Below are 21,142 nucleotides of genomic sequence, written 5' to 3' on the forward strand. Positions count from 1 at the left end.
TGCTCGGTGCAGCTCTGCTTCCCAGAGCCAGGAGTGCAGCTCTGCTTCCCAGAGGCAGCAGCAGCAGCTGAGAAGCGTTTGCAGCCGCCCAGGGCTTTGGCCAGGGAGCCTCCCCAGCTCGCCAGCGTGTTGTGAAATTGCTGCCGCAGCCTGTGGCCCCCAGGAGGAACTCGTGTGGTTTCAGAAGCCACAAGTGTCAGAGGGGCATTTGCTGGCCCGGGCCCTCCTGACCCCTGACTAAGGGGGCTGTGGCTCCTGGCCTGCCCACGCTGACCTGGCTCAGGCCTGCCCAGGTCACAGGGCAGCATCTCCTCACACCAGGACAGGTGTTTGGCTCTGTGCTGTCCCCACTTTGGCCCCCTTTAACACTGCCCCTAGGACAGGTCTGCCAGCAGGTATGGCTTTAGAGCTGGGCCTGGCTGCTGTGGTTTGGGGGTCCTGGTGCCCCCTGTATCCCTGTGCCATGCCCTGGCACTGCTCTGCTGGGGGGCCCAGCCCTGCCAGGGAGGGAGGGGGCCTGCTGGGGCAGCAGTCAGGCTGTGCTTGGGTGGAAAGATCTGCAGAGGGGTTGGGGCCCTCCCAAGAACCCAGCCAGGCTGCTCCCCCCACCCTGTTTACAGTGTCAGCACCTCTGTGAGCCATGCAGAGCTACAGGCCAGACATGTGTTTTCATTTAGGCCAGACAATGGCTCGGCCAGCGCTGGGCTGCGCTCCTCTCCAGACAGGACCTGTCCCCAGTGCTGCAGGCAGGCCTGGCTCTGGCCCCTGCACGTGGCCTGGGCATCGTGCAGCACCTGGCCAGGGCACCCAGGATGCGTTTGCAGCCCACACTGGGCGCCAGCTGGCCACAGTCCATGCTGGCCACTCAGCTGTCACTGGCACTTGGCAAGCTCTGCTGGCCTCAGTCACCCCCTGGCCTCAGGCACCCTCCCAGCCCAGCCCTGGCAGCTCCACAGCACCTGCTGTGGCCCCAGGGCTGTGCCAGTGGCTGTCCCTGCTGCCTGGTCCCTTCTTGGAGCACCCCTGGGCCCCTGCCCTGGGCAGCAGCTGGAGTCCTGCTGCTGCTGGAGCCCCTGCAGGCCGTGGGCCCCCCAATCCCCAGGTGCCATCAGCACCCGGCACTGTCAGTGCTGCCGCCTCCCACGTGTTCCCTGCAGGCTCAGGCAGGGCTGGGCCAGGTCCAGCTGCCCAGTTCTGCTGTTTCTTCTCCTCCTGGAGGCTGAGCATCTCTGTTACTCCCTGTCCTGCGTGTATCCATGGCAGTGCCGTGCAGCAGGCTGGCTCAGGAGCGTGTGTTGTAGCCGTGGTGGTGGCTGTCCTGCCAACACCTGGCCCAGCTGTGCTGGAAAGCCGTGGCACTGCTGGGGACATGGAGCACTCTCAGCAGCCAGCCAGGCACAGAGCACAGGTACAGTGACAGCAGCAGCATCCTGACACCCCACGTGACACAGCGAGTGGGTTTGGACTGGGACAGAGTCTGTTTTTCCCATACTAGATGGTGTAGAGAAGTGTTTTGGATTTGTGCTGGGAACAGTGTTGATAACAGGGATGTTTTCATTACTGCTGAGCAGCATTTGCACAGCTTGAGGCCTGTTCTCTTCATCCCACCATGAGGGGCTGGGGGGGCACAAGGAGTCGGAGAGGACACAGAAAGGTGACCCAAGGGATATTCCACATTGTATGGAATCACACTCGGTGTACAGAGGTGGGGGAAGAAGGAGGAAGGGGGGACATTTGGAGTGATGGTGCTTGTCATCCCCAATCACCATCCCCTGCTGGAGCCCTTCTGCCCTGGGGATGGCTCAGCACCTGCCTGCCGTGGCGAGGGGTGAAAGAATTCCCTGCTTTGCTTTGCTTATGTGTGGCTTTTGCTTCAGCTTTATCTCAGCCAGCAGTTTTCTCACTTTCCCCTTCCCAGTTCTCTCCCCACCCCGCTGGGAAGAATGAGCCAAAAGCAGCAGCTGGGGGCTGAGCTGCCCGCCGGGGTTAAACGCCATCGTGCATCCAGGATAGACACACGGTGGGTTTTGGAGCTGTGCTCCAGGGCAGGAGCTGGGGCCATGGGGAGAGGCCCGGGGCAGGGGCACAGGACCCGCAGCGGGAGCGGGAAGCAGGCAGGGGAGCTCGGCTGTGGGACAAGCTGGGTGGAGGGGCCGAAGGTGGGGAGGGATCCTCGGGCACAGCCAGAGCCGCCGCCCGTCCGGCCACGCGCTGCCCTGCTCGGCCAGGGCTCTGGGCTCCGTGGGCGGGGGTCCGGCGGCCGTGGGGCCGGGGGCGGGCGGGATGCGCGGGGCGGGGGCGGCCGGTGCCCGCGGCGGGGGCCGTGCCGGGGCCGTGCCGGGGCGGGGGCAGCGGTCGCGGCGGAGCCGCATCCCGCGGAGGGCGGGCGCAGCCGGGCTGGCCCCGCGCCACGCGGAGGAGGAGCAGCAGATCCCCGGAGCACGTTAAAGAGCGAGGCCGAGCGCGGCGGGGAGGAAGCGAACGGCTCCGCGAAGGCAACGGAGCGGCGGCCGCAGGCAGAGCGCCCGCCCCGGCCGGACCCGAGTTCCCGGCGGCGGCTCGGCCGGGCCCGGCGGAGGGTGCGGGATCGGGGCCGGGTGGCCGCGCCCGCCGCCCCGCACCATGCCCGCCGCGCTGCCCAGCCTGCTGGCCTGGCTGGCGGTGCTGCTGCTCGGCAGGGCCCGCCCGGCCGACGCCTGCAGCTGCTCGCCCATCCACCCGCAACAGGCCTTCTGCAACGCCGACGTAGGTGAGCGCCGCGGGATCCCCGCCCCGAGCCCCCCAGCCCCCGCCCGGCCCCGCCCGCCGCAACTCCGCGGCGGGGGAAGCCCCGCAAAGTTGTCGCGGGGCGGGCGGGGCGCGGGCAGAGCCCCCCGAGCCCCGGCACCTGCCCGCCCGGCCCGGGGGTGTGTCGGCGGGCGCGGATGCGCGGCCGGGCGCGGTCCGTCCGTGCGGGCTGTGCCCGGCCCGCCCCGCGCCTCCTCCCGCCGGCCCGGGGGGGCTCCGCGCTCCGGGGGCGCCGCCGCCGCCGCGAGGGGCGAACGGAGCGCGGCTACGCCGGGCCGGGTCCCCGCTGGCCGCCCCCCGTGAATGACACGGGTGGGCCCGGCCTCCCCCGGCTCTGGTGACACCGCGAGGTACGTGGCAGCGCGGGGCCGGGGCCCGGCGGCCACCGGGACCCTCCGAGTGCGGCCACGGCACCGGCCCGGAGCCCGGAGGAGCCCCTGTCCCCGCAGCTGCCGCCACGGCTCGGTCACCCCTGTCTGCGCCTTATTTCCAGGCATTTCCTTTCCCCCGTCCCACTTTGTTCGGCTTGGATGCTGCTGAAAGGGAGGGCTTGGCAGCGCCGGGATCTGGATTCCTCTTTCTATGAATAATGCCCTTATTAAATTTTAACATATGAACCCAACAGGCCGGCCCCAGTTCCCGGCGCTTTCCTTCGCGGGCCCGTTCCCAGGCTCAGCTGGAGAGGTAACATTCCCAAACACTGAGGCAGCCCCAACCTCTGGATGGCCCTGCCCTGTCCCTTGCTCCACATCCAGGATGTTCCTCACGGGCGTCCCTTCCAGACCCCACTCCCGGCGTCTTTCCTCCGTGAGGGCAACTCCCACAGCGCTTGGCTGCTGCCTCGGGTGCCCAGGCTCACCACGAGGCGTGCTGGGGACAGGGAGATTTTTAGACAAAATGGAGCACTGGGTTTTTGTAGCTGCTGCTGGGGCCGGTGTCCCTGGCGCACAGGATGCCCTGTGCCTGCTCGGGCAGTGCGGCTGTGGCTTCCCATCACGCTGCTGTCAGGATCAGCTTTCGGGGCACTCGTGACTCACTGCCCGTCGTGGGGTGCCGGCTCAGCCCTGACTCAGCTGCTGAGTCACTGTCTGTCTGTCTTGGCGGCCTGGCTGTCTGCGCCGTCCCTGGCAGGGCCCTGCTGAGCTGAGCTGTGCTCCCCGGCCCTCAGCAGGTGCCCGTCCTGCGAGGCAGCATCCTCCCAGCCGCGCTGCCGGCAGCGCTGGCACCTTCTGGCTCCCAGCCCGAGTGGCTTGTGCAGCTCGTCTGCATCAAACGTGCTTCGTGTGGGCCTACGTGAAAACAGTGCTGGGCTTGGGGACAGAGCCTGGGATGGCCCTGTGTGCCCTGGCCTTGTGCTGTCTCTTCTCTTCCCCGGGATGCTCTCTGGAGCTGGGATGTTCCTCAGCCAGTTCCATCCAAGCAGGTGTGTGGAGCACAGAGAGAACCTGGGCCCCCAGTGCTGTTGGGACCTTTCCCAGGGAGCTGTGTCCAGGCTGGGCCCTTGACAGAAATGTGGTGGTGTGGGGATGGCTGATGTCCTGCAGTGCTGGGTGGGTGCACCCGAGGTGAAGGGACCCCAAGGCTCATGCTCAACCCTCAGTATGGGGTATCAGGGTGAGCACAGTGTGGGGCCCTGGCTCTGGGGCCTGGGATCTGCTCTCCATGGTGTGGGCACTGCCTTCCACATCCCCATGGCCTCTCTGGCCTTTCCCCTGCCCCTGCGCTCGCTCTGCTGTGCAGGGACTGGGGCAGCCACAGCCCAGGGCTGCACTTCCAGGCGGTGCAAGGGGAGGCAGATGCAGCTCTGCATTGGGTGCTGATGCCTGGGGGGCTGAGGGTCATAGAGGGGCTGGGGTTGTGTCACTGGGGCTGGTGGCTTAGAACTGCCAGCCTGTCCTGGCTCATGAGATGAGCAGGGCTTTTCTGCAGGGCCCAAGGGCTTGGGGCTGCCCCATCCTGCCTCCCTCACTGGGGCTGTGCCCGGGCTCTGCTGGGCTGCTCTGCAGCAGGAGATGCTCAGCTGCCCCGTGAGGACACCCGGCTCCTGCTCCATCGCCTCTGGAGCAGCGTGGGGGTGATGCTGAGCCCTTCCAGGCACAGCCGTGGCTTTGCCCCTGCCCGGCAGCAGGCGGTGGCTGGGGCAGGGAGAGCAGGGCTCCGTGCAGCTGGATCGCACCGATCCCACGGCTCGGGCACGGTGATGAGTGTGGGGCTGCCGGCGGCCAGCAGGGACCGGGCAGAGGAGGGGATTTGCGGGGGCGCGGTGAGCGCTGTCCCCGCGGGGTGCAGCTGCCCGCAAACCGCGCCGAGCCTGGCGGTGCTGCCCGGTGCCGCTGCCCGGTGCCGCTGCCCGGTGCCCGTGCCCGGTGCCGCCCGCCGAGCGCGGCAGCCGAGCCCTCCCGTGCGGCTGGCGCAGAGGGGCCGTGGGCTGACGCGGGGGCTGCCGCTGATTGGGCTCCGTCCCGCTCCCGTCAGCGGCCGGAATGACGCACGCGGCCACGGCAGCGCTCAGCCCGTGCTCCCGCGCAGCCCGGCGGGCGAGCCGGACCGGCGGCCTGCAGGACCGGCACTCTGCCGGAGGGCACTCTGCAGGACCGGCATCCTGCCGGACAGACGTCCTGCCGGACAGACGTCCTGCCGCCGCCGCCCCGCGGGCACCGCTGGGCACCTGGGTGTCTCCGTGGCCTCCACTTCCCCCCGCTGCCCTGCTCAGCCCTGCGTGCCTGCAGCCTCAGCATCCTCAGCAGCCTCAGCAGCCTCACCCCGCGGTGCCGGGGCGGGCACCGGGATGCCAGCGAGCCCCTGGGCTGTTGCCCTTGCACCGGGCAGGGCTGTGTGCAGGAATCCTCCCTGGGTGGTTAGCGATCTCCCCAGCTCCGCCAGCCTCCAGCAGGGCTGGAGTGACGGCAGGGCTGCCCTCTCCACGGGGTCAGGTGCCAGGCTGGCAGTGCCAGGCAGGCAGCGGGCAGTGCTGGCGCTGGCAGCCAGCCCCTCTGCTGCCCGCAGCCCTGGAGAAGGGAGCTTTGTTCTCGGGGCACCCAGCCCAGCAGTGGCCCCTGCTGCCCGTGGGCACTGGCACTGGCCGGGCAGCGGTGGGTGCATGTGGGCAGGGTGGCTCTGTGGGTTTGGGGTGGCACAGCAGAGGAAGGGGCAGCCATTCTGCGAGTCTTGGGCCAGAAGGGGGATCCCATGGCCAAAGGTCCTTGTGCTGCCCTTCTTCCCATGGGGCACAGGAGAACGCAGTGGGGCCCTGAGGTGGGGTAGCCCCACACGGGGCCAGGGAGGCCAAACCCCAGCACTGGCAAGCCCAGAGAAACAGCCTGATGGTTTTGTGGCACTGGATCACTTTATGTATCCTCAAGTGATGCCAGCAGAGGCAGAGGGCAGCAAGGGGACCTGCTGACCTTGCAGGGCCTCTGTCCCTCGAGGGCCCAGAGTCCTCACTGTAGGGAGGCCACAGTGGCAGCCCTGGGGACCTGCACAGGAGATGTCACCAGTGGGGATCCCACTGTGCCAGGGGACCCTCTGCTCCCACAGAGCACCTTCTTGCTTGGCCTGCCTGGGGAAGGAGCGTTTCCAGCATTTCCCTGGTCCAGCTTGGAGAGCCAGTGCCAACTGTGTGCTGTGCCTGCCATGCACCCCAGGAGCCAGAGAGCCTTGGCTCATTTCACAGAGGGTCTGGGCCCCAAGCCTGGCTGGTGGCTGCCCGTGTTGGCATCAGCAGTGGTGGGTGACAAGGCCAGTGGGAGCATTGGCGTTTGGGGAGGTCTGGCTGCTGGTTCTTGGGCACCTGGGGCTTTCGTCCATCCCCATCCCAGGCTCTCCTCAGGGCTCCTCTGCTGCCCTGGCTCCTGGCGGGCGTGGAGCAGCTTGGCTGCGCTGCGGGGTCTTGGCGGGGAAAGCACAGCGCAGTCGTCCCCTCCACAAAGCCGCACTGTTCAGAACAAATCCACCCAGAATCGGGCTGCATTTTTGTCAAGTGATTCATCAGCACGTGAATGGAAAAGGCTGGAGCCCACTGAAGCAGCAGCCATTCCCGCACGGGAGCCGGCGCTGGCTGCACCCGGGTTACACGGGCGGCGTGCGGGGCTGGGCTCTCGGGAGATGCGGGGCCGGGGTGGCTGTGGCTGCGGGGATCCCAGCACGGCACTGCTGACACAGACCTGGGCACTGTCCCAGGCATGGCTGAGGTGCTGCCACTGTGGCTGGACAGCCCAGCCCTTCCCAAGGGATGGGAGCAGTTGGGAAGGGCCCCAGGGCAGCCATTGCTGCCCCAGCCCTGTGCAGAATGAGTGCTGACTGTGACTGGGGATGGCCATTTTGGGAAACCTCTCCCCTGGTCCCTGCTCGTGTTGGTGCCACTGTCACCTTTCCAAAGTAAACTCTGTTGGCATTTGCTGGTGCCCACGTGGGGCCGTGCCCCCCTGACCTTGAGCTTAAATAGCCTGCCTGCATGCCCCTACAGCCCGTGTATTTATAGAGTGTGGTCAGATTCCTCCTCCTGCCCATGCCAGGTGGGAGAAGCTCCTCTGTGCCAGGCAGTGGGTGACCTCTGCATGTCCCTGGCTGCTCCCACCCAGCACCCTTCAGTGGGGACATGGACCAGGACGAACTCTGTGAGAGTGCCCTGCTCCCTGTTCCCTGCCCCACAGTGCTCGGGGGGCTGGCAGGGCAGGGGGAGCTGCCCTTCCCTTGGATGGGGGTGCCCCTGGCAGAGCAGGGAGCCCTGCCAGCCACTGCCCTGCAGCCAGGCCCCTGCATCCTCTGAGTGCTGAGCAGGAGCCCTAGCTTTGGCACTGCCACTGTCCCTTCACCATCAGCATCCCTGGCGCTGCCTGGGAGCTTCAGGCCCTGCACTGGTGCAGGGAGCTGGGCACAGCTGGGGCTGCAGGTCCCAGTGCAGGGACCCAGGCACCGTGCCCAGCATGAGCCAGCCCCATGTCCCAGCCCGTGGGTGAGTAAGGGTGAGCTGGCTGCCCGCCCTGCCCCTGCAGGTCACTGCCACGTGCCCAGCCCTCACATGCCAGAGCACACATCCTGGGCTGTGACCGCAGGGACCCTGCCACAGCAGAGCCGTCCCTGGCTCCCTCGGCAGCCCCGGAGCCAAGTGATCCTGTTGTGACCTTTCCTTATCACCCACCCTGAGGCTGCTGCTGCAATGCTGCTGGTCGCTGTCCTGCACGTGCCAGCCCCATCCCTTTGGGGACAGCGGGTGACACCGGCTCTGGGGGCAGCCAGGCAGGCAGTGGCGTCTGCTGCGGGCAGTGGTGTCCTGTGAAGGTGGGAGACCCTGTGAGATGCAGGGGCTGAGTGGGACTGGTCACCCCCTTACCTCACCTCTCCCTTCCAGTGATCCGAGCCAAGGCCGTCTCTGCGAAGGAGGTGGATTCGGGGAATGACATATACGGGAATCCCATCAAACGCATCCAGTATGAAATCAAGCAGATCAAGGTAAGGGGGCACACTGGGTCAGGAGGCTGGGGCCCTGGGGTGGCCCCTTCACCAGCCACTCACAGCCCCCTCTGCTCCCCAGATGTTCAAGGGCCCCGACCAGGACATAGAGTTCATCTACACGGCTCCATCCACTGCCGTGTGCGGCCGGCTGCTGGACACCGGCGGGAAGAAGGAGTATCTCATTGCAGGTGAGCCCTGTGGGGAGGCAGGGGACACTCGGGGGGCATGGGGACATGCTGGCCAGGATGCCCCCTGTGCCCTGCAAGGTGCCTGCTGTGTGCCCGCTCCCTGGGCACATTCTCCCCTTGCCCCTCCTGCTCCTGCCAGCAGCCCTCGGGGAAGCCCCTGGCTGTGCTCGGCAGCCCCGAGCCATGGTGGGGACAGCTGGGGACAAACCTCTGCCTGCCAGAGTCCCACAGGGCACAGTGAGGGCCCCAGCACCACGAGTCAGCACAGGCTCTCGAGGCCCTGGGCAACCCCCCTGAGTGTCTGCTTGGCCTCTCCCCAGGCAAGTCAGAGGGCAATGGCAAGATGCACATCACGCTCTGTGACTTGGTGTCCACCTGGGACTCGCTGACCCCAACCCAGAAGAAGAGCCTAAACCAGCGGTACCAGATGGGCTGCGAGTGCAAGGTGAGCAACAAGGCTGCCCCCCACGTGCCCCATACCAGGGAGGGTCTGCAGCCCCAGGCAGGGGTGGGCTCCACAGTGAGATGCTGTTCCCTGTCCTTCATGGATGATGTTGTGCAGGGACACAGCACAACGGGCAGATGGGAAGGGCTGGGCAGACAGGAAGGGCAGCCCTGCCTGTGTGTTCCTCCGGCTGGGAGCCAAGGCCAGCCCTGGCACTGGCAACCAGGGCTTCCCCAGCTCCCTGCATTGCATCCCCACCGTGCCCCACAGGGCAGGGTCAGCCTGGCATCCCCATCCAGAGCTGGGGGGTGGATGAAGCAGAGCACCTGCCTCCCCCCGGCCCCGTGCCCCTCGGGCTGGTGGGTGACAGTCTCTGTTACGCACAGATCTCGCGCTGCCTCTCCATCCCCTGCTTCGTCTCCTCCTCGGATGAGTGTCTGTGGACAGACTGGGCGATGGAGAAGAACAACGTGGACGGGCGGCAGGCGAAGCACTACGCCTGCATCAAGAGGAGCGACGGCTCATGCGCCTGGTACCGCGGCATGGCCCCCCCCAAGCAAGAGTTTCTCGACATCGAGGACCCCTAAGCCAAACGAGCGCATTCCAGTAGCCAGTAGAAAAACCTGCGAGATGTTAGACTGGTCCACGCTGATATCAAATCCTGGAGACAGCATGAAAATCCTCTCGGCCGCAGGGGGCCCCGGTGGCTGCCCCCCGTGTGTGGGGCCAGGGCCCCGCTCTGGTGCAGGCTCCCGGCAGCCCCGGCTGCCCTGGGCATCCTTCGCTCGTGGCAGGGCTGAGCAGGGCGTGGGGAGCTCCCTGCCAGGGCCACGATCCCCCAGCCGTGCTTGGCTCTGGCAGCTGTGAAGGAACCAAGCCCTCGTGAGTGGCGGGAGCTGCCCTGGCTGCGTAGCAGGTCTACCAGTGCCCCGCTGCGGGAGCCTCCCCCACAGCTCCAGACACACAGCCCTCCCCACCGCGGCACCCGGCAGCCCTGCTGACCGCTCCCCCAGCACCCACCTCTCCCTTGGGGGTGCCAGAAGGGCACCCCTCTGGGCAGGGGCTCTGGGGGGCTTCACCTTGGGGCACAACCCCCAGCAAGGGGCTCCGGGCCCTCCACAGGGCCAGACGACTCCTGCACAGGTGCCTTGTCCCAGAAAGCTGGAGGGGCATGGTAGCATCTCTGGGGTGAGCCCTGACACGCACCCCTGCCTCTCTCTCCACATGGTCCTCTCTCCAGGGCTCTCTGTTCCCCTGCAACCTCCTACAGATCCCTCTGCAGATGCCACCAGTGGACAGGCTCGACCTGGAACCCTTGGCAGGGCACCAGGGGCCGCAGCTCTGGCCGCATGTGTGTCCAGCACCGCCTCGTGCAGATCGAGGCCGTGCCGTGCCCCCCAGCACCACCGCAGCCAGGCAAGCTCCCTTCTCTGCGGTGTGGGAGTGGAGCCTGGAACGGGCAGCAGGGAAACCTGTGACCCTCACAGCCCTCGGCCCTGCGTTCTCTGAGCCATGCCCGTGCCACAGCGGTGCTGGCGTGTGCCGCGGAGCTGCTGTGGCACTGGCACCCATGGCTTCGGCAGCGTGCCGGGAATGCTCCCTGCAGCCCCGTGCCCGTGGGCTTTTCATGCTGTGCGTCCCTGTAAGGTTTGAGATGTCGTACTGGACCAGTCTGGGCAATTTCAACATATTAAAGAGAAAAATTAAAAAGAAAGAAAAAGAAAAAAACCCCCCAACCTTTACTCAGTCCCGACCGCGCATCCCGGGCGCTCTGTATGGCTGTACCCGTTGTGTTCCTGTCGCTGCTGCTCCTCTGTCTTTGACTTCAATATCGCCACTTGTTTTGCCGCCGGCTCTGTCGTCCCTGTGCCGTGATTTCCGTCTCCTCGTCCTGCGCTGGAGCCGCCCCGGTACCCGGGCAGGGTCCGTGCCGGGAGCTCCGGGGCAAGCGGGAAGCGGGGACGCTGCTCCGGTTCGGCCCTGCGGGGCTCGGCCGGGACCCCCCAAACCCAACCGGACTCCCGGCCTCCGCCGGCCCTGCTCGGCAGCGGAGAGAAGCGATGCCCGCGGGAGGGAAGGGAACGGGACAGGAGGGGAAGAGCTGCTGCGGGCCCACCCTGGAATGCGGGCGGCAGCGCCGGGGGCGGGATGCGACGGGACCGGGAGCGGGAGCGGGCGGGGCCGTGACTCAGGGGCCGAGGGCGGGCCCGGGTACCGCGTGGAGGCCGGTCCGCGTGGAAACGAGCCCTGCTGGGACCGTCCGCTGTGGGCGCGGCGTTGCCGGCCGCCTTCCCCTCGGCAGCCGGTCCTGCCTCCGGCCGCGCCTGGCTCGCAGCGGGCGGGCGGAGCTGGTGTCCCCGTTGGCTCTGCCGAGCAAGGGGCGGGGCGGCCGCGGCTCCGGGCCAGGCGGAGCGGGGCCGGGCGGAAGGAGCTGCTGGCGGTGTGGCGACACGTGCGAACGGCGGGACCCGGATGGTGAGCGCTGCCGGGCCGGGCGGGACGGGCCCGGGGACGCGGGGGCTGCGCCCCCGTCCCGCCGCGCTCCCCGGCCCTGCCGGCGGGGCCGCCCGTGCGGAGCGGAGCGCCGGCACCGCCCGGGCCGCATATGGCGGCGGCCGGGCCGGGACCGCGCGGCGGCGGCGGCGCTCGGGGCCGCGGGTGGCGGCGGGGGCTTGGCGGTGCCTGTGGCGGCCCAGGGACCCGCCGAGGGGGCCGTGGCGGCGGCCGGCTGCTCTGAGAGCCGGAGCGCGGCGGGAGCGGCCTGGCCGGGCCGGTGCCCCCCGCTCAGCCGCCGCTTTCCGCCCTCTCTGCAGGCGCGGCCGCCGGGCCCGCCGAGCCGGCCGCCCACGGCGATGATCGCGGAGAAGCTGCGGGAGGCGCTGGAGCCGGGGCGGCGGGAGGCGGCGGCGGAGCTGGGCCGGCCGCTGGCCGCCGCCGCCCGCTCCGTGCTGCAGCAGCGCATCGAGTTCGTGCCCGCCCGGCGCGGCCTGGCCGGGCAGCTGGGCCACCTGCGGCACAAGTACGAGCACATCGGGGCCGAGCCCACCGGCCGCCCCCTCGGCGTCACCGGCGGCCTTGCGGAGCGGCCGCAGAACCCCCCGGGTGAGTGCAGAGGCCGAAGGGATCCCCCCGCGCTCCTGCCCCGGCTGACTCTGCCTGCTCCCCGCAGGACACGGCCATGCCCCGCCGCGGCCCGCGGGGGACGGGATCCCCCCGCCGCAGAAGGTGCTCTTCCCGGCCCACAGCCTCTCCATGAAGTGGGAGCGGGTCCACAGAGTGGGCGCCGGGCTGAGCAACCTGGGCAACACCTGCTTCCTGAACTCGGCGCTGCAGTGCCTGACCTACACCCCGCCGCTCACCAACTACCTGCTGTCCCGGGAGCACGGGCGCACCTGTGAGTGGGGACCCCGGGGCAGGGGCCGGGAGGGACGAGCAGCGTCTGCCTGTGCTGTTCGCAGTGCTGCTCTCAGCGCCTCTGTGCCTGGCTCTGTGAGGGAGTGCAGATACCGGGACACACCTTCCCTGCCCTGCTCCTTTCTGCCTGTTTCTCTGTCAAGAGGCTGTTCCTGAGTCCTACTCCCTTTTCCTGGCCACAGCAGTGTTCCCAAGCTTGGCATCTTTGTCTCTGCTGGGTGTAGCCAGGACTGAGATGGGCCCAATGGGGCCTGCTGGCTTCTTGGGGGCTCAGCTGGGGGGTCCCGAGTAGCCCCTGACTGTGGGGAGTGCGGAAGAGCAGCGTGGCAGGCGCTGCTGTGAGCTGTCACTGTGGGGAGCACACAGACCTTGCAGCCCCATCCATAGCACTGCCTGCGGGATCTGCCCCTCAGGGCCGAGCTGTGGGCTGCTCCAGTGCATACCTGGGTCCTGTTTTCTCTCAATGTGAATGCTGTCTCATCTGGGGAGCTGCCCTGGCTGCTCCTGGGATGGGCTGTGCCAGCTGGGATGGGACAGGGTGGTCCCCATCTCCTGATATGGGCCATGCCAGTTGGGATGGCATGAGCTGGTCCCCATCTCCTGTGGCATTGAGCTCATAGGGAAAGCTGAGCATGGCTTTGCTGTATTGGACCAGAGATCCCTGTCCTGCCTCCATCTCTCCCGGGTTTGTCCCCAACGTTGTGTCATCTCTCCTGCTCCAGGTGCCCACGGAAGCTTCTGCATGATGTGCACTATGCAGAACCACACGATTCAGGCTTTTGCCAACAGCGGCAATGCAATAAAGCCACTCTCCATCATCCGAGACCTCAAGAGTAAGGAGGGCTGACCCCCCGTGACTAATGTGGGAGCAGAACTGTTGGGACTGGGGCACGTTTCGGCAAACAGCTCCACTGAGATGGCTCATGGAGCCTTGGAGTGCCTGAAGACTTCCTGGGCTGCCAGGGGCTTCCTCTGTGACATGAGTCTGGTGTCTGGTTTGGGTTGAGGGGACTCAGAGCCCAGAGCCCTAGCCCCAGGAAAGGCAGGGAGGGATGGCATCTGCAGCAGCACGTGCTGAGCGCTCCCTCTCTTGCAGAGATTTCCCATAACCTGCGCTTCGGCAGGCAGGAGGATGCACACGAGTTCCTGCGCTACACCATCGATGCCATGCAGAAGGCCTGCCTGAATGGCTACACCAAGTATGTGGGGCCTGCTGGCCCATCACTGCTCTTTGCTGTTCCCTTGCTGGTCCCCTGCACTCACGGGAGTGGACTGTGGAGTGAACATGTGCCCCAGGTCAGCCTTATTGTGGGGAGGTTCTGGCTCCAGGGGCCTCGGGTGTGGGGTCCAGCTCTGCCCCTCGGGGACAGGGCTCTGGGCTGTTGTTCACCTTCTGCTGACTCCTCCACCTCGGCACAGCTGCAGTTCTGCCCCCAAATCCCGAGGCTGCTGCAGGCTGGGATCACATCCCACTTGCTGAGGGATACAGGCCTGCTTGCTAGCTCAGCCCCAGCCCTGTGGCTGCAGAAGGGCATCTTCCCCCAGGCCCTTTGTCCTGGGAAGCTCTGCCTCTGCTCTGAGCTCCAGCCAGGAGCTTCTGCTTCCTCAAGAGAAAGGCGTGTGCTGGAGCCTGGTGTCACCCCTCAGCTGGGACACAGGGAGAGCAGTGTGGCAGGGGCTGTGACTTCCCGCAGCCCAGCCACTGGCCAGAACAGAGAGGGGCTGTCCTGAGGGGTCCAGCAGGGCTGGCTGCTGCAGTGTGGGATCTGTGCTGCTGTCTCTCTGCAGGCTGGATCGCCAGACCCAGGCCACAACTCTGGTTCACCAGATCTTCGGCGGTTACCTGCGCTCCCGTGGTGAGTACCAGCAGCCTGGGCTGGGCCTGGGCAGGGAAACCCTTTGGGAACACGGCTCACATGTTTAACTTACCCAGAGCTGCAGTCAGTCAGTCCTGCAGCATTTGTGGGTCACCCCCCCTGGTGTGGCAGTGGGAGAAGCCACTGCCTGTGGGGCCCAAGCTGTGGGTCCCCAGCTCACTGCCCTCAGCACAGGGAGCTGTTCCCAGCGGTCTGGCATCACCTGCTTTCCCAGAGCCCATGCCTGGGCTGGGGGGACACTGCAGCTGTGTGTGCCATGCTGGGGTGTGCCAGGGTGTGCCCATGGCTCTTCCTTTGCAGTGAAATGCTTGGAGTGCAAGACTGTCTCGGATACCTACGACCCTTACCTGGACGTGACCCTGGAGGTCGAGGTACTGCTGCAGGCTTGGGGATGGGGCTCTCTGCTCTTGAGGGGGCTGTTCCTGCTCTGAGGCTCCTTGACCTGCTGGCAGGAGGGCAGCAACCCTTGCTGTTGCTCCTCCTTGCCTGTCTCACAGAGCAGGGCCTGAGCGTGAGCCGTGACCCCTCAGTGCAGGCTGGCGGTGCTCTGGGGCAGAGCAGCCACCACACCGTGCCGGGCTCAGGGCCCTGGGGCAGCCTGCTCCCTGTGCTGTGTGCTCTCTCCCGGGGCCAGTGCCTCTGCAGGGAGCGGGGCTGTGCTGTGGGCAGGCCCCAGGTGCGCTGACCCCCGCCCTGTCCTTGCAGCGAGCCGCAAACATCGTGCGGGCCTTGGAGCTGTTTGTGAAGCCAGAGCAGCTGGGTGGGGACAACGCCTACAGGTGCAGCATGTGAGTCTGGGCTGCTGGGGTCCATGGGTGAGCTGTGGGAGGGCTGCTGTGCCTGCTGCCTGGCTAAACCACGAGGTGCAGGGCCTGGGATGAAGCCTGCTGCCCCTCAGCTGCCTTGTCTTCAAAGGCATGGCCGTGGGGAGGTGTCTGGAGCAGTGCCTGGTGCCAGCAGCACCGTTCCCATCGGGTTTGCCATTGCTGCGTGGCCAGGGCAGGCAGCCATGTGGATGTTGGAACAGCTTGAATAGCCTGAGCTTTCCTGGGCAGGTGCAGGAAGAAAGTGCCAGCCAGCAAACGTTTCACCATCCACCGAGCCTCCAACGTTCTCACCATCTCACTGAAACGCTTTGGCAGCTGCGGCCCTTCCGGTGGAAGGAAAATCACCAAGGTGAGAGCTCAGTGATCCACAGCCAGGGCTGTGTCCTGGCCCGAGGTCCTGCCCCTGAGTGGGGTGGGAGGTGGTCCTGGTGCAGTCCTGCTGCCAGTGGGGGAAGTTGGGTTCATCCTGGCATCTTCCTCACCACAGCCTCTGCCTGGGGAGGGCAGGGCCCCTCCCTCAAGAAATGGGGCTCATAGCACAGCAGAGCTGCTCTTGCTCTGGCAAGAAAGCCATGGCAGCTCCTGAGACATCTTCTTTGCACAGGACGTGGGGTACCCTGAGATCCTGGACATCCGGCCGTACATGTCGGAGCCCAAGGGCGATCCCATCACGTATGGGCTCTATGCAGTGCTGGTGCACTCTGGCTACAGCTGCAACGCTGGGCACTACTTCTGCTATGTGAAGGTGAGCCCGGGATGCTCCCTTGGCACCCTGTCTGGGCTGGGGCCTGGGAGGTGCTTGTGGGTCCCCTCAGGGTGCAGAAAGGAGCGTGCTCGGCAGGGTGGGTGGTGTGGAGCACTGGGCATGGGGCACGGACTGTGCTCCGCTGCAGGAAACATGAAGGTCTGCCCTGACAGAGCTCCCTGGCCTGCCCCTGGGCCATCTGTGGGTTCTGGGGAGAGGAGCTGTGCTGGTGGGTGCTGCTCCTGCTGCTCTGCAGGCCAGGAGGTTCCCTGGGCAGAGCCTGACCCTGTTCTCCTCAGGCACAGCCTGACCAAGCTCCATGTTCTCTTCCACAGGCCAGCAATGGGCAGTGGTATCGAATGAATGACCACGAGGTGCACCCCAGCAACATCAAGGTGGTTCTCAACCAGCAGGCCTATGTGCTGTTCTACCTGAGGTGAGAGAGCCCCCTGTGCCTCATGGCCCCCTACCCTGACCAAGCAGCCCCAAGTGTGTGTATGTGTGTGTGTGTGTGTGTGTGTGCTGCCCATGGTAGGGGTGGCAGGGAGGGGTCCAGCCCCTTGCCATGGTTTGCTGTAGCACCTCACCTCCTCCAGCCTCCCCTTCCTCGTGTGTGCTGCTCACCCACGTCCCCAGGGCTGATGTGCTTTGCCTTCCCCAGGCTGGGCAGCCCCAGGAAGAGCTCAGCAGGGCCCGTGGCCACGGCTGCCTTCAGCCCACCCAGCTGCCCTGCCAGTGACTCCAAACCAGTGAAGAAACCTGCCACTAACGGGACCCTGTGTGTGCCACCCATGGGCCCGGTGAGTCCTGAAGGTTGGTGCTCCCAGGAGCTGCTGCTCCCCGGGCCCTGGGGCTGCAGCCAGGCTGGGCTGGGTGACCAGGAGGGTGCTGTGCAGGGCAGATCCTGATCCTGCTGAACTCAGGGATCCTGGCTGGGCATGGGGAGGGTGTATCACTGTGTCTGTGGCTCTCCTCACTGAACTTCTCTCTTTCTCTGTGTCTAGAAACAAGACAAGCTGCTGGGGAAGGGGCTGCCAGCCCCAGGTGATGTTGGAGTCCCTGTTGCCCGCAGCTCTCCTGGGATGGGGTCAAAGCTGACAAACGGAGTTGCTCTGTCAAAGCTTCCCTTTCAGACCCCATCATCCAAACTGCCCCACAAAGGCACCCACGAGGCCGCTGTGCTGGGCTGTGACACAGGCCAGAGGCCCAGGAAGCCGCAGGCACCTGGCATGCCCAGAGCAGGCTTCCATGCCACCAGCGCCATGTGCAGGGCCACAGCCGGGCTGCCCCCACAGGGCTCGGGCAGTGAGAAGGCACCTACCTCATCCCAGCTGCTGAAGTCCAGCCAGGAAACCAGTGCCTGCGGGGCCAGGACCCTGAAGAAGAATTCCTGGGGCAGCACAGCAGGGCAGCTGGCCAAGGAGAGCCACGGGGCCCGGAGCAGTTCCAGCAGCTTCTGCCCCTCTCAGGGAAGGGACTGTGGCACCCCCCTCCCTGCTGGCCCTGGCACCAAGCCGGCTGTCCCCAAAGACTCTGACCTGGCTGTCCCCAGAAGCCCTGGGGCAGCCCCTGTGAAGCCCTCCCCGCTGGGCAGCACTGCCCTGCAGTGGGGCAGCACCACGGCAGCGCTGCTGGCCAGGAAACCGGAGCTCTCAGCCAAGCAGGTGAGTCTGAGCTTCTGCCCAGGGGCTCCAGCTGACACCCTGTGCCTCCTGAGCAGGGGTGGGTGGGTGGGGAGAGCCCCCAGCTCCAGCCCAGGCTGTGGTGGCTGCTCCCACCCTCTGGGTCAGGCCTGGCTCTTGTCCACATCCCTGAGTGATGCAGGGGATGGCTCCTGCCCGCTTGCCTGGCACGGAGGGGTGACTGTGCCAGTCCCTGCAGTGGGGGGGGGCATTGGCACCCTCTTGGTGTCACCTGTCCCAGGGTCAGTGGCAGGGGGTGATGGCACAGAGGAGGGTGTGCGGGAGCCTCCTCCACAGGCAGTGAGGGGGCTCAGGAGGGTGCCAGCAGTTCCAGGTGTTTAAATTTCTCTCCTTTTTTCCTTTGTTCTTCTAACTGAACATGCTTCTGATTCTCCCACCCCCACCTCCCTGCCCCTGTCTGTGTCTGTTCTCCTTCCCTTTTTCTGCGCTCCCCTTTTTCTCTTGGCTCATGGAAACCCTGGTGTTAGACGGCCAAGTTTTTATTTGTGTCAATAACTGCAGGGCAAAGCCTCTCAGAAGGTGAGCGTGAGTGAGCACCAGGCACAGCCCCAGCCCTCAGGCACCCATCCTGCCTCCAGTCCCGGGCCTCTGGGCCAGTCCAGGTAAGCAGTGCCACTGCTGCCAGCTCCCGCATGGCAGGAAGGCTGTGGGGGCTCCATCCGTGTGGCCTGGCAGCAGCTTCTCTGTTCCCAGGGCTGGCAGGGCTTGCTCCAGCTCTGAGAAGAGCTGGCACACAGAGGGAGGGAGCTTTGCAGGCCCTGAGCCCGTACTAGTGTCCCATGGGATCAGGAGGCACCAGCCTGGTCTCGATCTTGCTCTGGGTGTCCCTCGTAGCCTCCAGCACCAGCATGGGCTGCAGCAGCACCCAGTCCTTCCCAGTGTGCTGTGGGACCTGTGAGTGCTTGCAGAGCAGCATCTGATTCCCGTTTTGTGGGCAATATGGCAGCAGTTGGGTATTGTGCTCCTGCTTCTCAGGGGAGGGAGGAAGAGAGGGGCTTCCAGGCTTTTGGATCAGCCTCTTTTCCTGGCCTTCAGCCTGTCCCCATCTGCTCTTGACCTTCCCAGTCCTGAAAAGTCAGCCTTCAGCTTCATGCTCACCCTGCCTGCTCAGCACCCAGCCTCGCTGCTGACCCCTGGTTCCGCTGCCCACCCCTCACACCTCCTCCTTTCTGGCGGCAGGGACACGGGGGCTGGCCACCAACAGCCGGAGGGTTCCTTCAAAAGGAGGCGAAGGAAGAGGAAACACCGTAGCACAGAGCAGAGCCCCTGTGCTGAGGCTGTGAAGGACGGGGATGAAGTCTCCAGCCCTCCCAAGAAGGAGAGGATTGTTTCTCCAGAGGGCTGCGAGGACAAAGAGTCCAGGCTCCCCAAGAAGGAGGGCACTGCCTCTCAGGACTCCGCTGATAAAGACTCCAGGCCCCCCAAGAAGAAAATTGCTGCTCCAGGGGACTTGGTGTCTGTCGTGGGGAAGGAGGGGGCACACGAGGGTCTCTGCCATGGTCTGGCCTGTCAGGACATGAAGAGTGGGCCCACGCAACATGTGCCAGAGCCCAGTACTGGCCTGGGCATGGAGCCAGCCTCACCCCTCAAGAGGAAGAAGAAGAAGAAAAAGAAGAACAGGAGCAAAGACAGCCCTTTGAAGAAGACAGAAGAGTGCAGCTCTGGAGTGCTGTCCTCAGACAGGTGAGGGACGAGGGGCATGTGAGAACCTGAGGTCAGGCTCCTGAGTCAGGGCTTCTCACCTTTGTGCAGGTGGGATGCTCCTCAGTGTCCATCCAGCTGACCCCCTGATCCTGTGGGTGGGTTCACCTCAGGTGTCTCTGTGCCCTGTTGCTCTGTGGGAAGCTCAGACTCTCTTGCCCTGGTCTGGCTGGTGTGAGCTGACCCTGCTGCCTTCCCCAGCTCCAGGACAGCTGAGCCAGAGCCCTGTGGGACACAGCAGAGCCCAGTGGAGGCTGGAGAGCACAAGCACCGCAAGCGCAAGAGGATGGAAAGCCTCAGCAGCCTGGCTGCCAGCACCGTCCCTGCCACCACTGCCACCACCCCAGGTGTGACCCTGTGCCCTGTCTGGTGCCTGGCAGCGCCAAGCCCGCGGCCGGTCTGCCCAGGAGGAGGAGGAGGGGGGGACAGGCCCCTTGGTTGACCCCCAGGACAGGCGCTTGTGTGCCCAGACACCCTCGGCCATGAGGACCTGTCTGTCCAAATGGTGTTTGCTGGGATGGGATCACTCTGGGGAGGGAGGGACACGGCGGCTGCCCTTGCTCCCCCTGGCTCACCCCCACCCTGCCTCTCTCTGCAGTGGCAGCGCGTCCCAGTGGCAGCCAGGCTGGGGATGAGAGACCCGCCCTGGCTGCCCCGAGCCCTGTGGCCAGCAGCTGGGCTGGCACAGCCCCTGAGGGCCGCGAGTCCAGCGTGGTGGACAAGCTGCTCCAGAACTCCTTGGACAAGGCTTACGGCAAACAAGGTAATCCTGGCTCGCCTGGTGGGCAAACAGCCATGCAGGCCCCCTGCCCTGAGCCCTGGGTGGGGGCAGAGCCCCCCAGCTCTGCAGGGCCTGAGCCCCCCCAGCCAGTGCAGGCGGGCAGGTGCAGCCGGGCATGGGGCTGGCACAGGGTGGGCAGCGAGGGGCTCCAGCCTCGGGGCAGGGCCTGGGGCAGCAGGGCACAGCCTGGTCCTCTGCTGACTTCACTGCTCTGCAGTGTTGACGTGGCAGGGTGAGATTTCGGCCGTGAGCCAGGATGCCATTCGGGACACAGCCCTGGCCCAAAGCAAGACCGTCATTGACGAGTGGGACCAGGAGTTCGACAAAGGAAAGGTGCGTGCTGGCCTGGGGCAGGTGGAGGAGGCTGGGGCTCTGCACGCTGACCTGAGCGCTCTCCTACCTCTGCACAGGTAAAGAAAATGAAGAAGATGAAGCAGGAGCGGAGGAGAGACTCAAATCCGTTCCAGAAGTTGCAGAACAAGCGCAACTTCTGGTTGATGTCGCATCCTGCCAAGATGGCCAGCCTGGGCCACCGGCTCTCGGGTGAGTGAGCCGTGAGGGGGCACAGCGAGCCTGGGGCTGGGGCTGGCAGCCTGCTGGGGGCTGACTCTGCTCTTTCCTCGCAGGTTGACATCTGCATCCCCACTGCTCAGCAGCAGTCCCGGGTCAGGGACCGAGGGCAGCGCTGTCCTGGGAGCTGGCGGTGGAGCTGAGAGGGGAGGGAATAGAGCCACAGCCCTGGGCTTGTGCCTTCTCCTTCGGGGAGCTGCTTTCCAGCCGCACAGGAGCCTGCCCACGCTGCCTCGCCTCCAGCCTGCCTCGGCCGGGCTCCTCATCATCCTCTCCGTGCCTGTCCCCCCCTGCCCCAGCCCGCGCCTGCGGGGGCTCCTGGCAAGTGCCTCAAGCCGGTCCCTGCTGCTCCGTGCTGCTGTGCCTCCCCTTTGCCGCCGTCACCGGCCCTCACTCCGTGGCGCCCCAGCCCTGCACCAGCTCATGGAGAGCCTCCCCCGGCCCGTGTCGGCCCGGCCCGCGCTGGCGCGGGGGCACCGGGGGATGGATCGATCCCTGCGGGGCCGGAGCGCTGCCGGGGCTGCGGGAACTGAAGGATGGAACTGAATAAATCCCGGTCTTTGACACTCGGCCGTGGTCGGCTGCGATCGCGAGGGGCGAGCGGCGGGAGGGGGCACCGGGATGGGGGAGAATCACCGGGATCGGGGGGG

The 21,142-nt window shown here is 66.1% G+C and overlaps 3 protein-coding genes across 3 annotated transcripts; all 3 read left to right on the plus strand.

Annotated features, from left to right (window-relative positions):
* The first annotated feature begins 2,387 nt into the window (after nt 1-2,387).
* TIMP2 (TIMP metallopeptidase inhibitor 2) lies at nt 2,388-10,727 on the plus strand. Its single transcript, XM_064728943.1, has 5 exons — nt 2,388-2,749; nt 8,138-8,238; nt 8,321-8,429; nt 8,750-8,874; nt 9,261-10,727. Exons 1-5 carry the CDS (start codon nt 2,623-2,625, stop codon nt 9,459-9,461), a joined length of 663 nt encoding a protein of 220 aa, XP_064585013.1. The 5' UTR covers nt 2,388-2,622; the 3' UTR covers nt 9,462-10,727.
* On the plus strand, nt 2,981-8,101 carry LOC135455584 (transcription initiation factor TFIID subunit 4-like). Its single transcript, XM_064728930.1, has 2 exons — nt 2,981-3,137; nt 3,281-8,101. The coding sequence occupies exon 2, from the start codon at nt 4,865-4,867 to the stop codon at nt 6,188-6,190; it is 1,326 nt and encodes a 441-aa protein (XP_064585000.1). The 5' UTR covers nt 2,981-3,137; nt 3,281-4,864; the 3' UTR covers nt 6,191-8,101.
* A 552-nt stretch (nt 10,728-11,279) lies between the features above and the next one.
* Nucleotides 11,280-21,062, plus strand: USP36 (ubiquitin specific peptidase 36). Its single transcript, XM_064728926.1, has 20 exons — nt 11,280-11,349; nt 11,688-11,976; nt 12,044-12,268; nt 13,011-13,121; nt 13,385-13,487; nt 14,077-14,144; nt 14,466-14,536; nt 14,871-14,953; nt 15,221-15,341; nt 15,597-15,737; nt 16,073-16,173; nt 16,399-16,537; nt 16,742-17,401; nt 17,942-18,042; nt 18,620-19,123; nt 19,343-19,488; nt 19,740-19,904; nt 20,140-20,255; nt 20,333-20,465; nt 20,549-21,062. Exons 1-20 carry the CDS (start codon nt 11,347-11,349, stop codon nt 20,551-20,553), a joined length of 3,285 nt encoding a protein of 1,094 aa, XP_064584996.1. The 5' UTR covers nt 11,280-11,346; the 3' UTR covers nt 20,554-21,062.
* The last annotated feature ends 80 nt before the right edge of the window (nt 21,063-21,142 follow it).

This window comes from Zonotrichia leucophrys, chromosome 18 (genome assembly GCF_028769735.1).
Source record: "Zonotrichia leucophrys gambelii isolate GWCS_2022_RI chromosome 18, RI_Zleu_2.0, whole genome shotgun sequence".
Classification (NCBI taxonomy): Eukaryota; Metazoa; Chordata; class Aves; order Passeriformes; family Passerellidae; genus Zonotrichia; species Zonotrichia leucophrys.